Below are 21,523 nucleotides of genomic sequence, written 5' to 3' on the forward strand. Positions count from 1 at the left end.
TTGAGCTAAAAACCTCCAGTATCAAATCTGTACTGAATTTAGACCCTTAAATCCTATAAATGCTCCCAAGAGGGCTGATCGGCCTGCTTCACATTTAAACACAAAGTATATGATAAAGCACCAGCAGTATGTTCAATATTGGCCAAAACACAGATGCGGATGATGTTTCCTGTCCTGAGAAGCTTCACAATGGACTCAAACTGTGCATTTAGCAGGTGTGACTTTTAGGATAAAGGCCTACTTGAGAAAAGAGATGAGGAGGCCAATATCAGGGACTTGATTAAAAGTTTCTCAAGTGCCTTCACCAATTAAAGCGCTCCTATGAGGCTAACACACGAGAGGGCTAGCCAGCCTTTTAAAACTGCCCTAAGTAGTAAAAAATGACATAACAGGCTCACTGAAGGACAGAAATAACCTGTAGAGTAAGATCTGGGGGAAAAAAGTGTCCCAACTCCCCTAACCTGTAAAAATTACTCCGTATGTCAGAAGACAGCTGCTTCTTAGAATTGTAAGCAGATGCAGTGGCTCTCTCTGGCATTCAAGTAGGTGCTATGCAAGAAATGATCCCAGTGAAATATCCCACCTTCCCTCATCTCAAGAATAAAGCAAAAACAAATACATTAAAATTAAATAAAAATAAATAAAAATCAACCCGACTATTAGTCTAGTAAAACCCAAATGCAAAAGCCCTGGCTCACTAAACACTTCATTTTTAGCTTGCATATGGAATACTCTGTTCTACCAAAGCTTGCACACTAGGTCTGTTAACAGAGAATACATATTATGATTCAACTGCCTAATCTGGTATTAAAATGGAAGTTATACAGAAGTGGGAGTGAAGCAGTTTAGTAGTGAAGCACTCTATTGACTTACAGGATCATTGTGTCCCTCTTCATAGGAGGTAGACATCTACTAATGATTTATTATATTAACATGAGTGAAGACTCTACAATATCAACAAGATGAAAATTACCAACCATAGCTACAGGAGACTTGCAAGTCAGCTATTATTCGAAGGATATTGTTCATTTGATTGGATCTTTGTTCATTCTCCATGATGCTGCCGGATGCAGGATATGCAGAATCGATGTAGATTAAATCCAAGAGATAAATTCCTGAAATTAAAGAAGATTAATCAGGTGTTTTATAAAGAAATAGTCATCTAAATACCAACAAACAGAACAGCCAAGAACCACCAGCTACCTATTTGTGTCTTTCCCATTGAACAAATGAGCAGATTAGTAACAGCAAAGAGCTTGAGGTTTGTGTAATTAAAAATGTAAAATTTGGACTTCAATTCAATTCTTTGACACTGCTTACATGAACATAAAAAAGCCTTCAACCATGTACGCTTACAAGAGACAGTCTCTTAAACAGAATAGGCAAAACTTCAGGGTAACCACCTCACTAAAATGTGTGTTCACACTGGAAAATACTATGCAATTAAAGTGGGAGGAGAAGAGGGGAAATATCTCCATGCATTTGGCAAGATACTAAGGGCCTGATACTGCATGATCCTAAAGAATGACAAATCCCTGACTTCAATGAAAGCTGAGGCAGCTCAGCACAGTACTACTCTTCAAATTTGCCACCATTTGATTAATTTGTACATTATCACAAGCCTTTGGTTGGGCCCAAGAGTTGAATTCTTTAGTGAGACAAAGGGGAACAATGTTTTTGATTTTCAGTATAGCGATTTAGAGGTGTTTGTACTTGCTACTATACAAGAGTGGCTAAATGATTAAGGGAGAGAGATTAAAAAAGACTGAGACTATTCATCTTGGAAAAGAGATGACTAGCAGCGGATATGATCTAGGTCTATAACATCATGATTGGTGTGGAGAAAGTGAATAAGGAAGCGTTACTCACTACTTCACATAACACAAAAAACAGGGGTCACCCAATGAAATAAATAGGCAGCAGGTTTAAAACAAACAAAAGGAAGTATTTCTTCACACAATTCAGTCAACCTGTGGAACTCATTGCCATGGGATGTTGTGAAGGCTAAACCTAAAATTGCATTTAAAAAGAATTAGATAAGTTCATCGAAGGTAGGTCCATCAATGGCTATTAGCCAAGATGGTCAGGGATGTTCTGGATGTGCTTAAGTCTCTGACTGCCAGATGCTGGGACTGGATGAAAGGGATGGATCACTTGATTGACCTGTTCTGTTCTTTCCCTTTGAAGCATCTAGCATTGCCCACTTCTAGAAGACAGTATACTGAGCTAGATGGACCACTGATCTGACCCAGTATGGCCACTCTTATATTCTTAAATAAACAGGTCTAGTACTAACTGATGAATTTCTATGTTTATAGGAAAATAGTACCTGACATGGCTATGCTAAGGTCCTGGGGATTTTCAATGAACACAGAAATTTAGTAACTGTATTACTGTTGCCAGTAATTATAATTATTCACAGTTCTATGGTTCTTTTCATCCAAAAGGGTGCCAAAGCATTTTATGGATGGGCCAAATGCTGCTCTTTCATTGACACAGGCAGCTCAGACTGAGCCAGAGGTAGAGGCGTACAAGAATCCAGGAGCCAAATGTGGCAGTCTCAAATCTCTATTCTTATAGAAAGATATTATAGATTTGCCTCAGATAGATCTGATAAAATCTAAATGTGATCTCCAGAGTTAGTATCCGTTACATGATAGCAGGGCCTTATGCAGTATGTCCATAACTACATTCAAGTCTTATACGATAGCATTACAAAGCCTTATTAAACACACTTGGCAGATAACCATTTCGGAATAACACACATCAGATCCAAGAACATTGGAGATCATAAAATAAAAATAAATTTTCAACAAATTTTAATTTTAATTACTGGCAATATACTCTATTTTCCTAAAAGTCACGAATAGGTCAAAGAAATCACACCTCTCTTATAACTGCAAATAGGAAAAAAAACCAACTTCTCGGGGAATAATTAAAGCACCTCCATAAATCCCACGGAGCACAGAGTTCAGTAAGAAAAAAAAGGCACTTGAAATGTAAATAGCACACACATTAGATATACTGATAACCAGAGGCAGATAAAGTGGGCTACAGCTTCAGTCTTCCAGTTTTGGAGACCTCAGTTCAAACCCAATGAAAGGAATTTGGTAAGTCTAAGCAGTCAGCTATAAACATCACAAAACCACAACAAAATCTGGTCAATAGGGAACAGATGGAGACAAGGAGGGTTAATGAAGGAAAAGTGTTTTAAATCTTAGATTTGAGAATTAGAGAACGATGAAGGCAAGAGACAGGCCTTTGGCTTTGAAGCCCATTTCAGCAGAACCCAAGAGTGCTGTGTGTTAAAGCATGGTGTAAGGCTCATCTATTTACCCCAGCTTCTCACTGAGCCAGGTTACAGTGGTGATTTTGCTGCCTGATCCAGACACTACAGTATACTTTTCAATCAAGTAACTCTTCCCAGAAGCTATGGTGATGGGTGAATAATTAACGGAGGATTTTGTTGAGAAGCCCCTCTGCTCAGTCAGAACACTGGGAGGCACAATACTACCCTCAGCTCTGGTGTACATGGCTTCACCCCTTAAGGGAGTGTGCCATCTGCTCCACTGTGAGCATAGTTAGTTCTGATAACCAGTGTGGCAGTGATGATTGGGGGTGGGTGGGTCATGGCCTTGCCTTTTTCTTGTCAACTTTAGGGTGTCCTCTGACCCAAGGATACTCTGAGGGAGCAACAGTCCCTATGACTGCTGGAGGACAGCCATTGTGTAAGGCAACCTTGTTGTTCCTTTCCCTCCTGCATGCCTCTGCAGCAGCCAGGCACAAACCTGAATAAATGAATACAATAAAGAATCCTCAAATTCATCCCTTTTTTAATAGAAGACTCTATTGGTAAACACAGTAACCTGTTGTCTTTCCATTTATTATTGCCTTGTAGGGGAACTAATGGCTGTGAAATTCAGATAAATTTTCTGAAATCCTTCAATAAATGTTAATTCAACAGCAACTTGTGAATCAGGCAGGAAGCAAATGATTTCCATTAAAACAACTAAAAAACAAAACTGCTGCAACTGTGGAATTTCTATAAGTCCAGGACTTGAGACAAAGACTGTCCGATAAAGGATGGCTAAAAAACAAATTTAAAAGCCAATTATACTCTCTCTATTCCATCCCCGTTTCTTATCTCCAAACAAATGAAGAGTTATGCAGTGAGATAGCAGAAGGCATCCCCAAAGTATTAACCTTCGGTAACATCATCAGTTCCCCAATTTCTATTGATCAATATACATACTCTTCTAGTGCACAAGCCCATAGAATATTGGTTGACATTGGGCCAGTGGTATAATGGCAGTAGAGTTGGTCTGGAATGGCACTTGTGTCCATTTTTCAGGGTGGGAAAGGAACATTCTGGATGCTTGTGATAGCATATGGTAGTATTGAGAGCAAAACAACCTGCGCAGTCAGAATTTAGTTTTGAGAAAATCTAAGTTTAAAGCCATTCCTTCTTTGGTGGAACCTGTGATACTGCTTGTCTCAGAAGGCCTAATAAGAATCCTCTTCATTCTGAAAATGAATTAACTCTGGCCATTGCTTCCTACAATCCTCAAAATCAACTATTCCATTCATCACCTGAAACCACCACATCTGTTTTTTGTTCATGACTAAAACATCCTTATGTCCTCTAACTATTTTTTTTTTGCATAATTTTCCAGACTAAGTTACATCACCTTCATTTTACTTTCCACACAGGGCCCCCTACAGATCATAATGATGTTTCAGACCATTAGAGAGGTAGCTGGTACCAATCCTTTTATTTAGGATGCCTAACACTTTCAATTGTAATTTTTGGTGGTTTTTGTTTGTAAATCTTAAATTAAATTTTAATTCTGCCTCTTGTCAGTATGCAGTAGGACATATTTAATTATTTGATGAAATACTATTTTTCCCCACAGAACCACAGCCTGAGTGAGACTCAGTGCACAGATTGGAAATTTAAGGGGGAGAATTAAGGTTGCATAGACAACTATAATAGTAGTAGCATTTTCTAAGTTTCAAGTGCATGACTTTACAACTATATAACTTTGAACACATTTTTGTACACATACAGTATGAAACCCAGCACCGTTGATAATGGTTAGAAAGTGGATACAAACCAATGCCTATAAAACCAGTAATAGTGGAACTTTTAACATCAAAAAGTCAATAATATTTTCACTTCCAGTGATAAAACAAAGCACTCTGTTATTTGCAGATCAGAGTCTGTGGGATGCTATGCATTTATAAGGCAAAAATCTGTTTATATAATATTTGCTTAGTGCAAAATAGACATGTGACAAGTCAAGCTGAGGCTGCATTTTTTCCTTATGTGCTAGCAGAGATACTCATTATGTTTGTGATTCAACAAGCAGAACCACAGTTTTATGGGGGAGGCATTAGGCATGTGTGGATAATGTTTTAATAACATGACTGTTATTTTATTAAATATTTTTACTATCGTAGCATCCAGAGGTCACAATCAGTAAAACTACTAGAACAGGGAATGTGTCTATCATAAAAAGACAAGCAATACATGATATGTGGAGGAAAAGATGATGTATACAACTTTTTTATATACATTCACTATTTTTGTCAGTCTTCCATTTACATAAATACGTAAGTACTAACTTTAACCAGCTGCCCCTTTGACACTGGCTGAAGCGGGACTTGTGCACGCATTTGAAAGGGAGGGTAGTGACTTCCAGATCAAATGGAACGCCCTCTGTAAACTGATCTGGGTCACCATTGAAGAAAGTGCAGAAGCATGTGTGAAAAGATGGTTACTTACCTTCGTAACTGTTGTCCTTTGAGATGTGTCACTCATGTTCATTCTATTGTAGGTGTGCACACGTCCCTTAGCAGTATCTGTAGGGCTGGCTCTGGAACCCTCTGAAGTCCTGTGCTCACGCCGTGGTAAGGCGCTATCAGCCCTGTGCTCCCTCAGTTCTTTCTTGCTGTCAACTCCGACAGCAGGGACTGAGGGCAGGTCATGGAATGGACATCATCTCGAAGAACAGTTACGAGGGTAAGTAACTGACTTTTCCTTGAGTGCTTGCTCATGTCAATTCCATTCTAGGTGATTCACAAGCAGTGTCCCTGGAGGTGGGCTTGGAGTTCACAGATGCGCCATTTGCAGCACTGTTCTGCCAAAGCTGGCATCATTCCGTGCCTGCCGGATGATGGCATAATGGGACATGAAAGTATGGACCAAGGACCAGGTAACAGCCTTACAAATGTCTTGTTTCGGCACCTGTGCCAGAAACGCCACCGAAGATGCTTGCCCTCTGGGCTGTGATGATTTCCAACAGAGGTATGTTTGCCTGCTCATAAGAAAATCTGATGCAGGAAGTTATCCATGAGGAGATCCTCTGGGAGAAAACTGGTAAGCCTTTCATTCTTTCTGCCACTGTGACAAAGAGTTGCGTGGGCCTATGGAAGGGTTTTGTCCTTTCAATGTAGAAGGCTAAGGCACACCCGACATCAAGTTATGTGCCATTTATATTCCTCATTCGAGCTATGTGGTTTTGGAAAGAACACTGGGAGAATTATGTCTTGGTTAATATGAAACTGAGACACCAACTTGGGTAAAAAGGCTGGGTGGGGTCACAGCTGGACCTTGTTCTTATCGAAAACTGTGTATGGTGGCCCTGAGGTGAGTGCTCTAATCTCAGAAACCCTTCGTGCTGAGGTGATTGCTACCAGGAAGGTCACTTTCCAACAGAGGAGCAACAAGGAGCAGGTAGCCAAGGGCTCGAAGGGGGGCCCTGTGAACCTTGACAGAACTAGGTTCAGATCCCGGGGTGGCAATGGGTCCTGAATTTGAAGGTAAAGCCTCTCTAGGCCTTTAAGGAACCTAACCATCATGTAGCGGGAAAAAACTGATTTCCCTTGGATTGGAGGGTGAAATGTGGAGATGGCTACCAAATGGACCACTAATGAAGAAATAGCTAGGCCTTGAAGTTTAAGATGCAACAAGTAGTCTAATAAAGACTGGACTGATGCCTGATGAGGCAAGATTTTTTTGGCCTGATACCCAGCAGGTGAATCTTTTCCACCTGGCCAGATACAACATCCTAGTAGAGGGTTTTCTGCTGCCCACCAGGATTTATTAGACCCGAGATGAGCACATCTGTTTGTCAGTGTTTAGCCATTCAGCCTCCATGCCATCAGGTGCAGGAATCCTAGGTCTGTGTGTAGGAGCTGGCCGTGGTTCTGGGAAAGGAGGTTGGGCCAACATGGTAGTTCCAGCTGAGGGGATGATTGACAGTTTCAGCAATGTGCTGGACCAATGCTGACACAGCCACAAAGGAGCTATCAGGATCATATCTGACTTGTCTCTCTTAATCTTCAATAGGTCTCTGTATTCAATCGTATCGGCGGGAAGGTGTACCTGAGTGCTCCCATCCGTCAGAGAAGGCAGGCATTGGACAGCAAGCCCTCATCAAACCCATGCAATGAGCAGAACTGATGGCATTTCTTGTTCAGTTTGGATGCAAAAAGGTCCACTTGCGGAGAACCACACCTTCGGAAGATCATGTTGGCCACCTCTGGGTGGAGTGACCATTTGGGGCAAGGTAAGAAGGACCTGCTGAGGAGGTCTACTGTGGCATTCCTGGCTCCTGGGAGATGAGAAGCCATGATATGAACATTAGTCCTCGGCCTGAATCCCTTACAAATCCTGCATTTGTCCTTCCTACGTGTTTCCCCCAGGCACTTTAAGCAGCTGTTATGAAGGTCATTAGGCAGGATGGGCTTGTTGCAGGTGGAACAAGGTTTGAAGCCTGGGGAATGGGGCATGCCCCACTCCCAGACAAAGGTCCCTAACGGGACTAGAACTCAACTATTAACTCTATACAGAGTAACTAGACAAAAAACCCAAAAGAAATCAACTAAATTATAGCTACAAAGGGATAACTCTGAGTACTTGCAACAACCAGTGAGAGAGAGGGTTCCAGTGACCGTCACAAACAGAATAAAGGAGCTGAGGGAACACAGGGTTGGTGGCACCTCATGTACCACTGCATAAGTGCAGGGCTCCAGAGGGCAGCAGAGCCAGCCCTATGGATACTGCTAAGGGAAAAAACTTCTGGTAACTGTGCGCACACACCTACAATGGAATGCACATGAGCAAGCACTCGAAGAAATTTCCATTCTTGATCCAAGGAAGGCTGACTGAATGGATGATAACTGGTGTTTATTCAGTTTTTCCATCATAAACTGTTACAATGCAGGAAAAGATGTCAGCTGCAGTAAGACTGAATCGAAGTGAATCAGACAGTAGTAGAAAAAATCAACAAAGAGAGATGGCCAATTGTACGCGACTCCAATGTTTTTTCACTGAATGGGAGGAGAATGTATTGGACAATTAAGAATATAAGGACTGGCCCTTTGCAGAAAGTTTTAAGAGACTTTAGTATCTAGTACAGCTTTGGAAGAGGCTAAACTCAATTAAATATTACCTGGAGGAGTTTAGATGGGGAGGGAAAGGTAGAGGTGTTGTTTACATATATTCCACCATTGTCTTGTTGCTCTTCTCTGTAATAATATGAACAAAAACACCTGAAACACCAAACTGTCAAAGGCTGTTGTGAAACCAGTTTGCTGAAGGGTGAAAAACAGGGCTAAATGTCTATATAAGGGAACATAAATCAATTAATAAGTTCTGCAGCACGGATGGTAAGTTTTTAAAACAGATGAACTATGCGTGCTCAAGTCCTCTGGGCAAACCCAGAAACTGGTCCTTCTCACAGAGTAAAATGATTTTCCATCCAATCGGATGCTTTGTAACTACCGGTCTCATAATAAAACTAGCAAGAGATTCTTTCTATGTAAGGCCTGAAAAACCAGATGCCAGAGTGCTCAGCTGAAAGGTTTTTGATTTCATTATACCATATCTGAACTCTGGAAGGTCATACTGATAATGTTGGAGTTGTCACAAGCCAGGTCTTCTGGTGATGATAGAGAAACTCAAAAACACCACTCCACATTCACATTTATTAAATAAAATATTAAGATTTATAAATGTACAAAGTTTTTTTCCGGAGACTGTATGTACTATGTGCCTCTAGATCTAAACTCCTGATTCTACAATCATTACTATGGCTGAATATTCTTGACTGCTTATGGAACAATAGAAGTCCTCAGATACTTTTTCTCAAACATACAGAACGTACATTCCAGTTCTTTACACCTGTAAAATTCAGTAATATCATGGAAGAAATGCTGAAAAATAATTACTATGAAGGATAGGAGAGACTATTTGATATGTACAATTCAAATTAAAAATAGAGTAGTTTACCACCTGTAGCATCAAAACCAAGGAGACACATGAACAAAGACTGATTGAATATGATAATACTCAATACTATACTAATATTATAACATGGTTCAAGTCACACAAGACCAATTTCTCTTGCTAATTTCCTCTGCAGTAAACCAGAAACATATAAAGCTTGTGATCACAATTTCATTGTTACTAATGTTTATTTTTAGGTCATGTACATTTAAGTTTTTGCTTCTGTTCTTGTTCCAGGCAGAAAACTGCACACTGTGCTATTAAATTAAAGAACTGACTAGAAAGAGGAGGTTGTAAAACAATATTTGTGGAAGGGCTCCTCAGCCCAATAAGTCTTTTATCTTGTTTTCATTTGAAGGAGGTCACTTCAGCAATCACCCAGTTAGATTAAAAATAGCTTTCCCATTAGCTGTGAGCAGTTCATGCAGCCAAGCTCCCCCACCTGCATTTGATCACGTTAGCATGCTTCAGGATGAGCTCACAGAGGGCATTCAGGAATCCAGAGCTGACAGAAATAAATTCCCTTTGTGTTTTTCAGGTTCACAGGAGAAGGGACTGCTGCTAACTGCTCCATGTGGAGAAATAACCTCAGGTTTCTGATCAGAGTGGAGGGGGATTATATTAATCTTTTTTCCCCTATTAAAACTGTTTTAAAGGTAGAGCAACAAAACGTAAGGTGTAACTGGTATATAAGGAGCAAGAATTCCACTCCCTTACAGCATTACTGACACGTTTATTCCTTTTTCTCACAAGCACAGTTTAATAGCCACTGTTAATGTATTTTAATACTGTGCAACATGGTAGTTACAAATGAAATACACATGGTTTGGATTTATGGTAAACTTAAAGTCATATTGTCAAATCAAGCCGAAAACATAACCAGGAAAACTATTTCTGCTCACTTATTAGCCATTCCTTAAAACCCAGCAAGTCTTTCTGAGGCAATGAAGTTCAGCTGTTGACAAGTGGTGACAGAAGAGGTAGTTTAGAGGCATTGAAACTAATTCTCTGAAAAGCAATATTTTTGCACACATTGTACAAACTGGCAAATATATCAAAGCTGGAAACAGCTGTGTACTTGTCTTGCCTCCCCCATCTTCCTCTGTTTACCAGTGAGATACTTCATTATACCCTGGCACTCCCAAGGAAAAAAATGAATTATGGTCTCTACTGCTTGATTTTAAATGCTTTTTCTTCACAAGACAAGGACTGACCTATTTCTTTACTTCTCTTTAAAGTGTGAAAATTTGTATTTTTATACAATAAAGAGTCCAAAAAATTAATGTTGAAGTAAACATGATTTGATGTGATTGCCATCTGATTGCCATTCACTAGCTTGTGTGAAATGAGTTGGAGGATCTCAGTTCAGTTTATATTGGACAAATATCCACATCACAAATATTAGTATCACAGTTGGCACCAAATGACATTATCAATGTAGAAACTAAGGATACAAAGATTCTCTCATCTTTAAATGCAGTCCATTTATTGGAGAGATGCCAGCACACTGGAAATCTATAATGGCACTAGTGGTACATATGTCTGTAGTTACACTTACTAATGTGTGTTTGAGATAGACAAATTCCATACAGACTGAAGCAAGAGCCTTAAAAGAAACTAGACTGAATCAATCAGGACTAGATATTAAAAAACTCTTCAGAGTGACTCTTTTTAATCCATATTTTGGAATAAGGGTCCTGATTCTCATTTACACTAAGGCCCCCTTCTATCATTCTGGCAGTGTTAAGGAATCTTGATGTGTGTGCAAATGTCATTTAGTAGACATGAGAATCAGGCCCAGGACGAGTTAGAATTGGCAGTGCTGGCTAAGGTGATCTGTATAAAACACTGCCATTACCCTCAAACTTCTGCTCACTTTCCATTTGGAATAAAGATGGATGAATATGTCAGCTATAAATACACCTTCATTGTACCACTCCTGGTCTCTGCAGTGTTTGAATATGGGAGTGTGGAGGAGGAGTCACTTTCAATTAAGCAGAGAGTAATAACAATTACAATTGTCGTGCTATACAAAATTTATATAAGAGTTCAATGCAGTATTGTGGTAGCCATGTCAATCCCAGTATATTAGAGAGAGAAGGTGGGTGAGGTAATATTTTTTATTGGACTAACTTCTCCTGGTGAAAGAGAGAAACTTTCAAGTTTACACAGAGATCTTCTTTGGGTCTGTGTAAGATCTGAAGAATTAAAATTATAAGAGTTCTAATAGTTTCCATAAGATGGCTACTAAGTAAGGAACATGCAGTCAATTCCATTATGTCAGACTAAGCTACTGTATGTAGTAATGGCTGCATCTCACAACACAATGTGCCTCGCTACTGAGATGAAAACTAAGAAAGCAGAACCTTCAGTATATGGAACCACAAAACAGTAGTTTGGTCAAACTTACCATCATGATGAGTGTACCCAGCTTTCTTTAATTTTAAAGTTTCCAGTGATAACCTTTCCAACATAAACCACAAGTTCAACAAAGAGTATTACTGAGCTCATGCTATGCTAGGAAAGATTCCTAGGGTTTAGTAATGCTTCTGTTGATCTTTGTGCAATGGATCCACATCAGCACACCTTCTTGAACAAAGTCATTTTAAATTAATGTATTTTGCTCTAAACTGTTATCTCATCATTACAAAACAGATTTGGAATCTACATATGATGGACTGTATAAAAAGGCAGACAGGGCACAATCTATGTTTTAAAAAAACATTCCTAACAATAATTATATGGCCAACACACAATTCATTCCAAAATACTTTTCTAATTTAAATGTATATACTACATAGATATGCAGAATATTTCCACCTGTCACTGAAATGCCATCACATCTGTTTAAAAGCACACAGCAACACTATGTGACAGTTTAGGACTGGCAGTGAATTTCTTATCCAATTTAAATTACTCTGTTCCTGGCTATAGATGTAACTGGCAATCCTTTATTTTAACTAGGACTAAAATTAACCTATTGGCATGAGCAATTGTCATTTTACTGTATATCCAAAATTAATTTATTGAAATATATCTTACAGAACCTACAGTATTCTTATTATTTTTATTCACTGCTATATCAGACATGAAATGAAAATAGTCCCTACTCCAGAGAGTTTGTAATCTAAAAAACCAAACAAAGATGATGGGATATATCAAGAATTCCCAAGAAATTACTACCTTTGAGGAATATTCATTCATTTTTTAATTTAGTACTGACTCAGAAGAGAGAGTGCCATTTGCTCCAACACCAAAATGATTTATTGAAGCACCTGTGTCTTCCAAGCTGCCCAACCAACTGTATTTTTAGCTTTGAAATAAAAAGACTGCAGCCCCAGTTACTGGTACAGCAGGACACTTTTCTGTCAGAAACATGAACTAACACTTTAACTGCATGCTGATGGGTGCTGTGCTACTGGAGGTATCTTTTTGGATGTTATATAAAACTAAGGTCCTTACCAGTGTTGTGAATTAAGTATGCTATCCATAGTGTTGTCTCTATGGTTTATGCTGGAGAAGTTCTTTCATTGCTGAAAAGCTGTGTGATAGTACTCAGACCACGTTCAATGGCAGAAGAGGCTGAATTTCAAGGCTAGATGAGTGATTGCTACACTCTCTGAAGTGCTTTGAGATCCTCTTGCTTGAAAGGAGCTACCTAACAGTTTGATACCATATTAAAACATTTATTAACAACAGACATTGTAGAGATTTCTCTCACTATTCTATTACCAGCAGCTTCCCCTTTAAATAGCATTGTTAAAAGAGAAAGTGATTTTAAAAAGCTTGTTGAACAATAAAACAAAAAGATGTAGCACATGAAATCTACATTGATTGATAGCATAAAAGTCACTAGAAACACTGACAATAGACAAGCAGCATTAATCTCTCAACATAACTTGTTCATTTATCCTTATTAACATAGCTGTTAATTCCCTTGTTTATGACATGAGAAATGATTCTGTGGTCAGGAGCTTCTGTAAAATATTTGGTTACAAAACTGGAATTGAATGGAAACCACACAGAGAAGCTCAGAATTTCATAAACTTGAATTAAATGAGCCAAATACTTCCTTGATGTAATTTCATTGACTACAACTGAGTTACACCAGGAATGAATTTAGCCCATCGAGTCCAATAAAATAATCATGGGTCAAAGAATTATCTTCCTAAACAACAGTACCTGTAAGTCCGCATAGTTAGCCAATACATACACATTGAAAGGTTAGATTGTTGGGGATGAGTAGAATATTAGTGTGTCTTGTACAGCTGTCCCTCATCAGATACACAAGTGACCAGTAATAATACTTATAGCACGTTATTGAAGTTTTCCTACCAAGATAAACATGGCTACATATCCTTTAGCAGCCACAGAATATTCTATCCATTTGGAGTTCCACTTTCTGAAAATTCTTACAGCAGCTCTCTGTGTACATATCCTGACCTTTTTGTTACTACTGATGTGCATTCACACACTCAAGTTACTAATCTATTATGTTCTATCAAGAGCAATTTAACTTTAAAACGCATACATGTTAAGTGTTCTAACCTTACATTTGCTATGAGATATAATTATGAAACTAGGTAGTAGAAAAGTTCAAATTGAGGGAGTTGTATGTCAGCAGAATCCATGGAAAGAATAACACATGGTAATTATAATGTACGATACCCTGAGGAAACCTTATAAATAACAGCTTTTTACAGTAGTATGTCTTACAATGCAGACACAAATTGCAATGATTCAGTAAAGATATCAAACTCAGAACTCTAACACCTACAACATTAAGAAAGCAAGATCTGATCTGTGTAATTCCCAATGAGTGAATACAAAAATGGTTAGAACCTCACAAAATACATAAAGAGTAAAAGAATTTCAATTAAAAAATGGCAATAGTGTCCCCAAAAGTCTCCAGACGAAAACCTTCCCTCATAGAGCTAAACTATTTTTTTTGTCTGTGGAAATATAAATGGTTGGGGACGTAAAACAAAGGAGAGAGAGAGAGAGAGACAAGACTTGCACTAAGCATTTGCATTTAGAAGTTAGACAGACTGGGTTGAGAAGTGCTCAGTAGTTGCCGAGAACAGCAAATGCACAAGCAATTGCTGGGTTTGGCTGATTTTTCAAGACATTTTTCTTGAGCAAGGGAAAAACAAAGTTTATGAAGGCAAAGCAATCATGCAGTCACCCCATGCAATTTTTCAGAGAGACTCATGGGGCCTAATTCATATACACAAGAGCAAACTGGAATTAACACACTGAGGGCTGGTTCACACTGACCACGTGATTCGGCGGCAGTCGACGGGAGTCACGCAAACTACGTAGAGTAGTTTGCATAACTGATGTCGACTGCTCAGCTTCCCTTCTGCGCGCTGTTCACACTGACTCCCCTCAACTCAGCGCTACGCTACTTGAGGGGGTGGACTTACTCAGTCGACTTCCTGATTGATTGAGCGGGTCTCACTGACCACTCAATCAATCCTGAAAGATCGATCTGGCGGCGGCGACAGTGTAAACATAGCCTAAGGTTCTGATCCTCTTTTACACTAAAGGCTGTTTTACACCACTTTGGGAAGATAAAGTGACTTTAAAATGGAATGTAAATTATATTTACTCCCACTTTAAGGCCCTTTTAGATTGCTAGAGAAATGTAAAGTAGCCTTAGTGTAATGGAGAATCAGGCCCCATTATTCTGATTTGATAGCATTTTACACACACTTTGCACGGGTATAAATGACAACACAAGATGAAGTCATGGAGAATCATGGTCATGGAATCAGAAAATGGTCTGTCTTTTGCTTCACAGGAAAAGTAGCATATTAATAGAGAGGAAATACTGTACTCACCCCCTGCCCCAAATCGTCACTTGACTGCTGGCCAAACTATGCAGTTTTTTTTGTTTTAAGCCATGTCAAAACCACAAGCATAAGAAGCTGAATAAGAGCAGAAGAATTATAGTAAAAATAAACTGTCATCACCTTTCATTTGTTGAAATGTTTCTTAAAGAACCTGAGTGCAATATTCAAAATGGATTAGAATGGAAATCATTATGCATCCTTCACTATAGTGATTGCTACTGCAACCATTACTATGTGTGAAAGGCATGAACCCATTTTGATTTTTCTATAGCAGCCTACGCATGACTTCTGGTATGTGAAAGGTCATCTAAATAATGGATTTTATTTACTGTAACTTCCAAAGTTGTTTTATGAATTGTGTGGTACAGTTAGTGCTCCTAGCACAGCTTTCTCTGTTGAACAACAAAGAAAGGAAAATTCGTCTGGGCAGGAAAATAATTTGTGCAGTATAAAAACCTACCACATTTCCATATTAAACTTTCCATTTTCTTTTTTGAGAGCTTTTATGATTACAGACAATTTTTCCATGTTTTCCTGCCCTGCCATGGAAAGAGCATTCTACAGTTTCAGAAATCAAGCCAGTTGGCTCATGTAGCTGCACTTGTGTGGTTTTATTATATCAAACTGTCTCGATAGATTCCAACCATTAAAATAACAGGAACTGCAGCCGTGCTAATCAAGAGTACTTTTTTTCAACAGAGGGAAAAACCATACATTGCATAGCACACCTACAGTGAACTCCCATGCCTCATGTGGTATGGAGATATGGAGTAGATCTGCAGTAGTCACGGAGCATTAATGAATAGAATTATAGAACTATGCAAGTATGTGCAGTGAAAACAAAAGCTTCATAATGCCTTACTTGGCCTTGTAAAATAATCTGCTGGTAGCTGACCTAACTATACCCTACTCCTTTTTGTAGAAAATTGGTAATAATTCAATCTGGGAAAATTTAAAATTCCTTCCTGAAGACTAAATGTCCTCATGTACTCTGTAATACACACCAAAGTCTCACTACTGTCATCTACAGCCATGAATTACATAATAGCACAAGGAGTAATGGGAAGTGCGGTCATGGGAATTGAAGAAAAGCCATGTGGCTCACTGAAATTTGTTCCTCTATCATTTTCCAGCAGGAGACAGACTACTTTACTTTAAAAAGATGCTGGGAGTGCAAGAGCTTTCTCTTGTTCACATGTCTGATACACATGATTCTTCATTACTGTGCACTTTTAGGGCACAGATTCAGTCTCACAGTACAATTCTGCACAGCCAAGACGGTGTTTGGAAGATCCTGCCCAACATGTGCACTAGAAGAGTGCTTAATGACATTCCCCCTACTTCCTCCTCCCAATGCAACTATGCCTGCCTCATCTACACCACCATAAAGCACTGACATCTTGGGAAGAAAGAGGTTACATTATTCATAGCTTCCAAGGCCAGAAGGGATCACTGTGATAATCTATTCTGACCTCCTTTGTAACACAGGTCATAGAACTTTCCCAAAATAATTTCTAGAGCAGATCTTTTAGAAAAAAAATTTTAATTTTTTAAAAAATTAGCAGCAGTCACACCAATGCCAAATACAGAGGTGAAAAAACTCTCTATTCTTACTCGAGATTTCCCAAGATCACATCACAGACATTGCTTCCTGGAATAGAGTCCCCCATCCAGCAAGTATGGCCTACATTCTTTGTTCCTAGAGATATACATTTACATATAGTCATATTAAAATTCATACTGTTTGCTTACCCTCAGGTCACCAAGCAATCTATCCTCTTTGTTATTTACCACTCCCTCAATTTGTGTTATCTGCAAACTTTGTGAATGACGATTTTAAGTTTTCTTCTAGGTCATTGATAAAAATGCTAAACAGCATACGGGCAAGACTGCTCTCTGAGGGACCCCACTGCAAACACATCTACTTGATGACAAGTTCCTGTTTACAATTACATTTGAGAACTATCATTTAGCCATATTTTAATCCATTTAATGTGTGCCATGTTAATTTTATATCATGGTAGTTTTTTAATCAAAATATTGTGAAGCACCAAGTCAAAAGACTTATAGAAGTCTAAGCATATTACATCAACACTATTACCAAACTAGTTTAACTGGATCTATTTTCTATAAATCTACGTTGATTTGCATTAATTACATTATCCTCCTTTAATTCTTTATTAACCAAGTCCCGTATCAGCAGCTCCATTATCTTGCCTGGGATTGACGTAAAGCTGACAATGCCTATAATTACTAGGAGTGATCCCATTTACCCTTTTTAAAAACTGGGACAACATTCTCTTTCTTCCCAACTCTGGAACTTCCCTGGTGCTCCAAGACTTGCTGAAAATCAACATGAATGGTCTAGCAAACTACTCAGGCAGCTCTTTTAAAACTCTTGGATGCAAGTCACTGGAAACTGCTGATTTAAAAATGTCTCTCTTTAGTAGCTTCTGCTTAACATCTTCCAGAGATACTAGTGGAATGGAAGAGTATTATCACCATATGATGAGACTATATCATCTGTTTTTCCCCCACATAAGGAACAGAAATATTTATTGCACACTTCTGACTTTTTTACTTTATTATTGATAATTCTACCATTTCCATCTAGTAATGACCAGTACCATTATCAGGATTCTTTTTCTTCCTAATATATTTTTAAAAATCCGTATTGTTCTTTTCTCTGCTGGCCACAAATTTCTCCTTATTTCCCTTTGCTTCCCTTATCAATTTTATACAATTCTTAACTTCTGATTTATATTCCTTACTATGAACTTCTTCTTTCTTCCATTTGTTTTTATATATATATTATTATAACTGCCTTCACTTCATCTCTAAACCAGATTAGATTTTTTAAACCAGCACAGCCTTCTTCCTCAACTGATCACCTGTACCTAAACTACCATTAATTTTTAAGTTCTGTGATCAGTTCCTCTTTATCTGTTAATACAAGGTCTAATGAAGAATTTCCCCTTGATGGATGCAACACTTTCTGAGTTAGGAAACTGTCATCTATAATGTTTAGAAATTCCCAGGAGGTTTTAGTACCCGTGGCATGATGTCAACAGCATATGTCACTCAAAATGAACTCCCCCATGGTCACTCAGCTTTTTCCCTAACATTAGAGATGGGTGCGCAAGGAGACTGTCATCCTGTTCCCTAGTGTGACTTGATGATCTGTAGCAGACACCAACTAGTAACCCATCTTGTGCTTTATCTGTTAGGTCAGTGTTTCTCAACCTTTTAAGTAGCAAGTACCCCCTAACTTCTGAAAATTTTAATAAATACCCAACACTCAATTTTCCATGGGATTTTATGTTTAGAGACTAATATGAGCCATATGTTGGAAGAAGGGCTGAGCATATAAGGCCATGATATGACAGATGTCAGATCTAGTGTGGGTAGGGTTACCACCTTTACACCAGGGGTGCACAACTCAAGCATCTACCTGGGCTAGAGGTGATGTTGGCCAAAGCTAGGAGGCTTTGAGCGGCATGCCAATGCTGGGGAACATAAAGCGCCGCACCAAATTTTTTGCCATAGATTTGAGAAGAGGCAGGGGTGAGAGAGACAGGGAAGGAGGACAAGAGAGAGAGAGACAGGAAAAGAAGGTACCTGGTGAAATCTGGGGCTGTCATAGTTGTCAATTTCACTGCTCAGCTAGAGCAGTGAAATTTACAAGTTTTCTGGGCACTGGGCTTTGAGCCAGGAAGGGGGGCTGCCAACTGGGCAAGTTGCAGGCAGCTGCTGCCTGGCTGCCAGCCCTGGTGGTGGGCGACTGCCATCCAATCCAAGCTTGGGCAGAGAAGGCTTCCGCGCCGGCTGGGATCCAGGGATGTAGGCAGGCGGCTGCTGCCCGTCTTCAAGCCAGAGCTTGGGAGGCTGTCCCTTGGCTCAGAGCCGGGGCGCTGGGATTTGGCGGGAATCAGGGGGCTGCTGCCCACCTCCCCCAGAAGCCGGCGGCTACCGCCTGCCTCCCAGAAGCGAAATGATCCTCCTTTTTTCAACTAGGAAGTAGTAAGGATGACGACTGATGGCATAACCACCTGGAGCCCAGTCAGACCACTGACACTACCTTTTCATGCCAGTTCTGATAAGAGGGGTTTGGAAAAGTACTTAAAAATGGCTAACTGATCTTAACATTCTTCAGTTGACTCAGACCAATCACTTAAACATTTGCTTCCCTTGCTATAAATGTCCTCATTCCCCTCTCCTGAACAGGAGTTACATCACACACACATCTATATTTGTGATCTATTGATAAAAAAAAAAGTGTGTGTGTATTTGGTGGGAGGAGATTAAAATTACTTTGGTGTTTTAACACTTTCTGCTAATAAACTTTGGGGCGAGTTATTGCTTTCTGTTGAAAAGTACTTCCTAGTGATCTTTCTAAACTTGTTTTTCATTTTCATCCACACCCCAATTCCACATACCTGTGGAAACAGTTACTTGGATTGAATTTGACATAATTAAAAAGTTCCATATGTTTTCTATAAATCTCTTCTTAACTGCCCTGTTTTCTATCAAAAATAGATTCCATGTCTGTAACCTGTTTCTGTAGCTCAGCATTTCAGATCCATGGATTAAATGTCGATCTTCTCTTTATTTCTCTCAACTACCATAACATCCTAAATCACACGGTGACCAAAAATTGCAAGCTGCAAACTCAAGGAGAAGAAATTAGTTCTTGGTTTTTTTTTGGTTTTTTTTGGTTTAAAAAAAACAGTCTGACCGGAATTTCCTTAAACTGCATTTTCCCACAGTAGCTGAGCCTGTACAGCATATCCCTCTGTATCTACATGCTTCTAAAGAAGAGAAAACCAAACAAACTCCATATAATAACATAGGTCAGCAAATCACCACAATTTGCATCAGTTCCATTTGTTGTTTACTTCAACTTCACAGGAGGTCATTCTAAAAGATCATAGATAACAATTCTATTAATATTTAGGCTAGGAATAGCTGTGGTAATTTAGAGGTCATTCTGTGACAGCTGCTGGTAAATGATGACTTTTTAAGGCACATACTATATATTTGAAATGTGCAGAATTTTCCCTTCTGTTGTGCTTTATACATTTAGTTTGGTATATGCTATAGAAACTTACTCTAGTGTCCGATTCTGCAAGGTGTGGAGCATCTGCTGAGAAGAGATAAGTGCCTTCAACTCTCATTAGCTTCACATTCTTTTACCTATGGCCATTCTTTTATGCATCTTCTTCACAAAAAAAGGTGAGTCTCTAAAGAATATTAAAAAAATATTCTTCAGATTCCTATACCCATGTCTTATGATGACCCTCTTTGGCTTATCAGTACTTGCCACTAATTTTATATATTTTGGCCTCCACTGCCCTGAAGAGATAAATACCCGATTTTATATAAACAAATGATAACCTCCTAACTATGTCACTCCTACAACACTTTTTCTGTTGATTCTAGGAATTGCAACAAGTCTTTGTCAGTGAAAGTTTTCAGGGGAGAGAGACTATAGCTGTGTTTTCTTTGTTTCCTGGATCCTTTTCTAGGGTAAAGCAGAGCTACAGGCAGAGAACAACATAACAGCAATCACACATAGTCCATGTAATTTGAGTCAAGAAATCCTTTCATTGTATAAAGATGTATTAATCCTTGCAGCTACTGGCACCTCTAGATATCTGATCCAACCTCCTTGCATATCAATCAAGGAGGAAGAGACAAGCTGTATGGAATACCTGCATGCCAACATTACTATATTTCATCTGTTAGTTTGCATACATATTTGCATACAGTCTAGCATACAGAGCTATTGCTCTGGTTTTCAGCACAGCGGGGATTCCCTGTTCAATTCCTTAATATTATTTACCTAACATAGGTGCTGCTGCTTGCTTTCAATTTCAGATGGCAGCTTGTTACTTGCATACCTTTAATAATTTGTATGGGGAGGGGTGCCTCTTTCTTGCGCTATAGCTTATCAGCACCAAAGCTAACCAGAAGGTGAAAGAAACCTTTACTAACCCAGGTCAGAACTGATAGCTTTGTAAAAATAAATGCACACTAAAAATATTTTGAAGGCTATGTAGCTTGTTTTAAGAAATTCTATCATGATGGATTGTGGCATCCAACAGCAATGCTGCTCACAATGCACAGCAGACTATAAAGATGGACAGCAAAAGACTCCTGCTTCCCTCTCCAAGACATGCTATTGAGGAAATTCACAGTTCAAAACTAGCTTCAGCATTTATAAAGAATAAAACTCTCTCAGATTTATGTGAGTGGAGTTTCTTTCCACTCCCTCAACTACTCACGGTATTTTTAGTTAATAGTTTCTCTGCTTTGTTTTATCAGCTGGTGTTTCTGTTGCTGCTTGTGTGCTTATTCCACTGAACTTTAGGTGGCA

At 39.0% G+C, this 21,523-nt stretch overlaps 1 protein-coding gene across 11 annotated transcripts in view; it reads right to left on the reverse strand.

The window, feature by feature from the left end:
- The window catches only part of RALGPS1 (Ral GEF with PH domain and SH3 binding motif 1), a 322,505-nt gene that overhangs the window by 92,994 nt on the left and 207,988 nt on the right, over window positions 1-21,523 (reverse strand). For all 11 annotated transcript variants that reach the window (XM_067541641.1, XM_067541639.1, XM_067541645.1 and 8 more), the window contains one exon: window positions 978-1,115. In XM_067541641.1, the coding sequence (XP_067397742.1) occupies window positions 978-1,115 (138 nt within the window). The remainder of the gene's footprint in view (window positions 1-977; window positions 1,116-21,523) is intronic.

Source organism: Emydura macquarii, unplaced genomic scaffold (assembly GCF_026122565.2).
Source record: "Emydura macquarii macquarii isolate MOO-44397 ecotype Brisbane River unplaced genomic scaffold, CSIRO-AGI_Emac_v2 contig_691, whole genome shotgun sequence".
NCBI lineage: Eukaryota > Metazoa > Chordata > Testudines > Chelidae > Emydura > Emydura macquarii.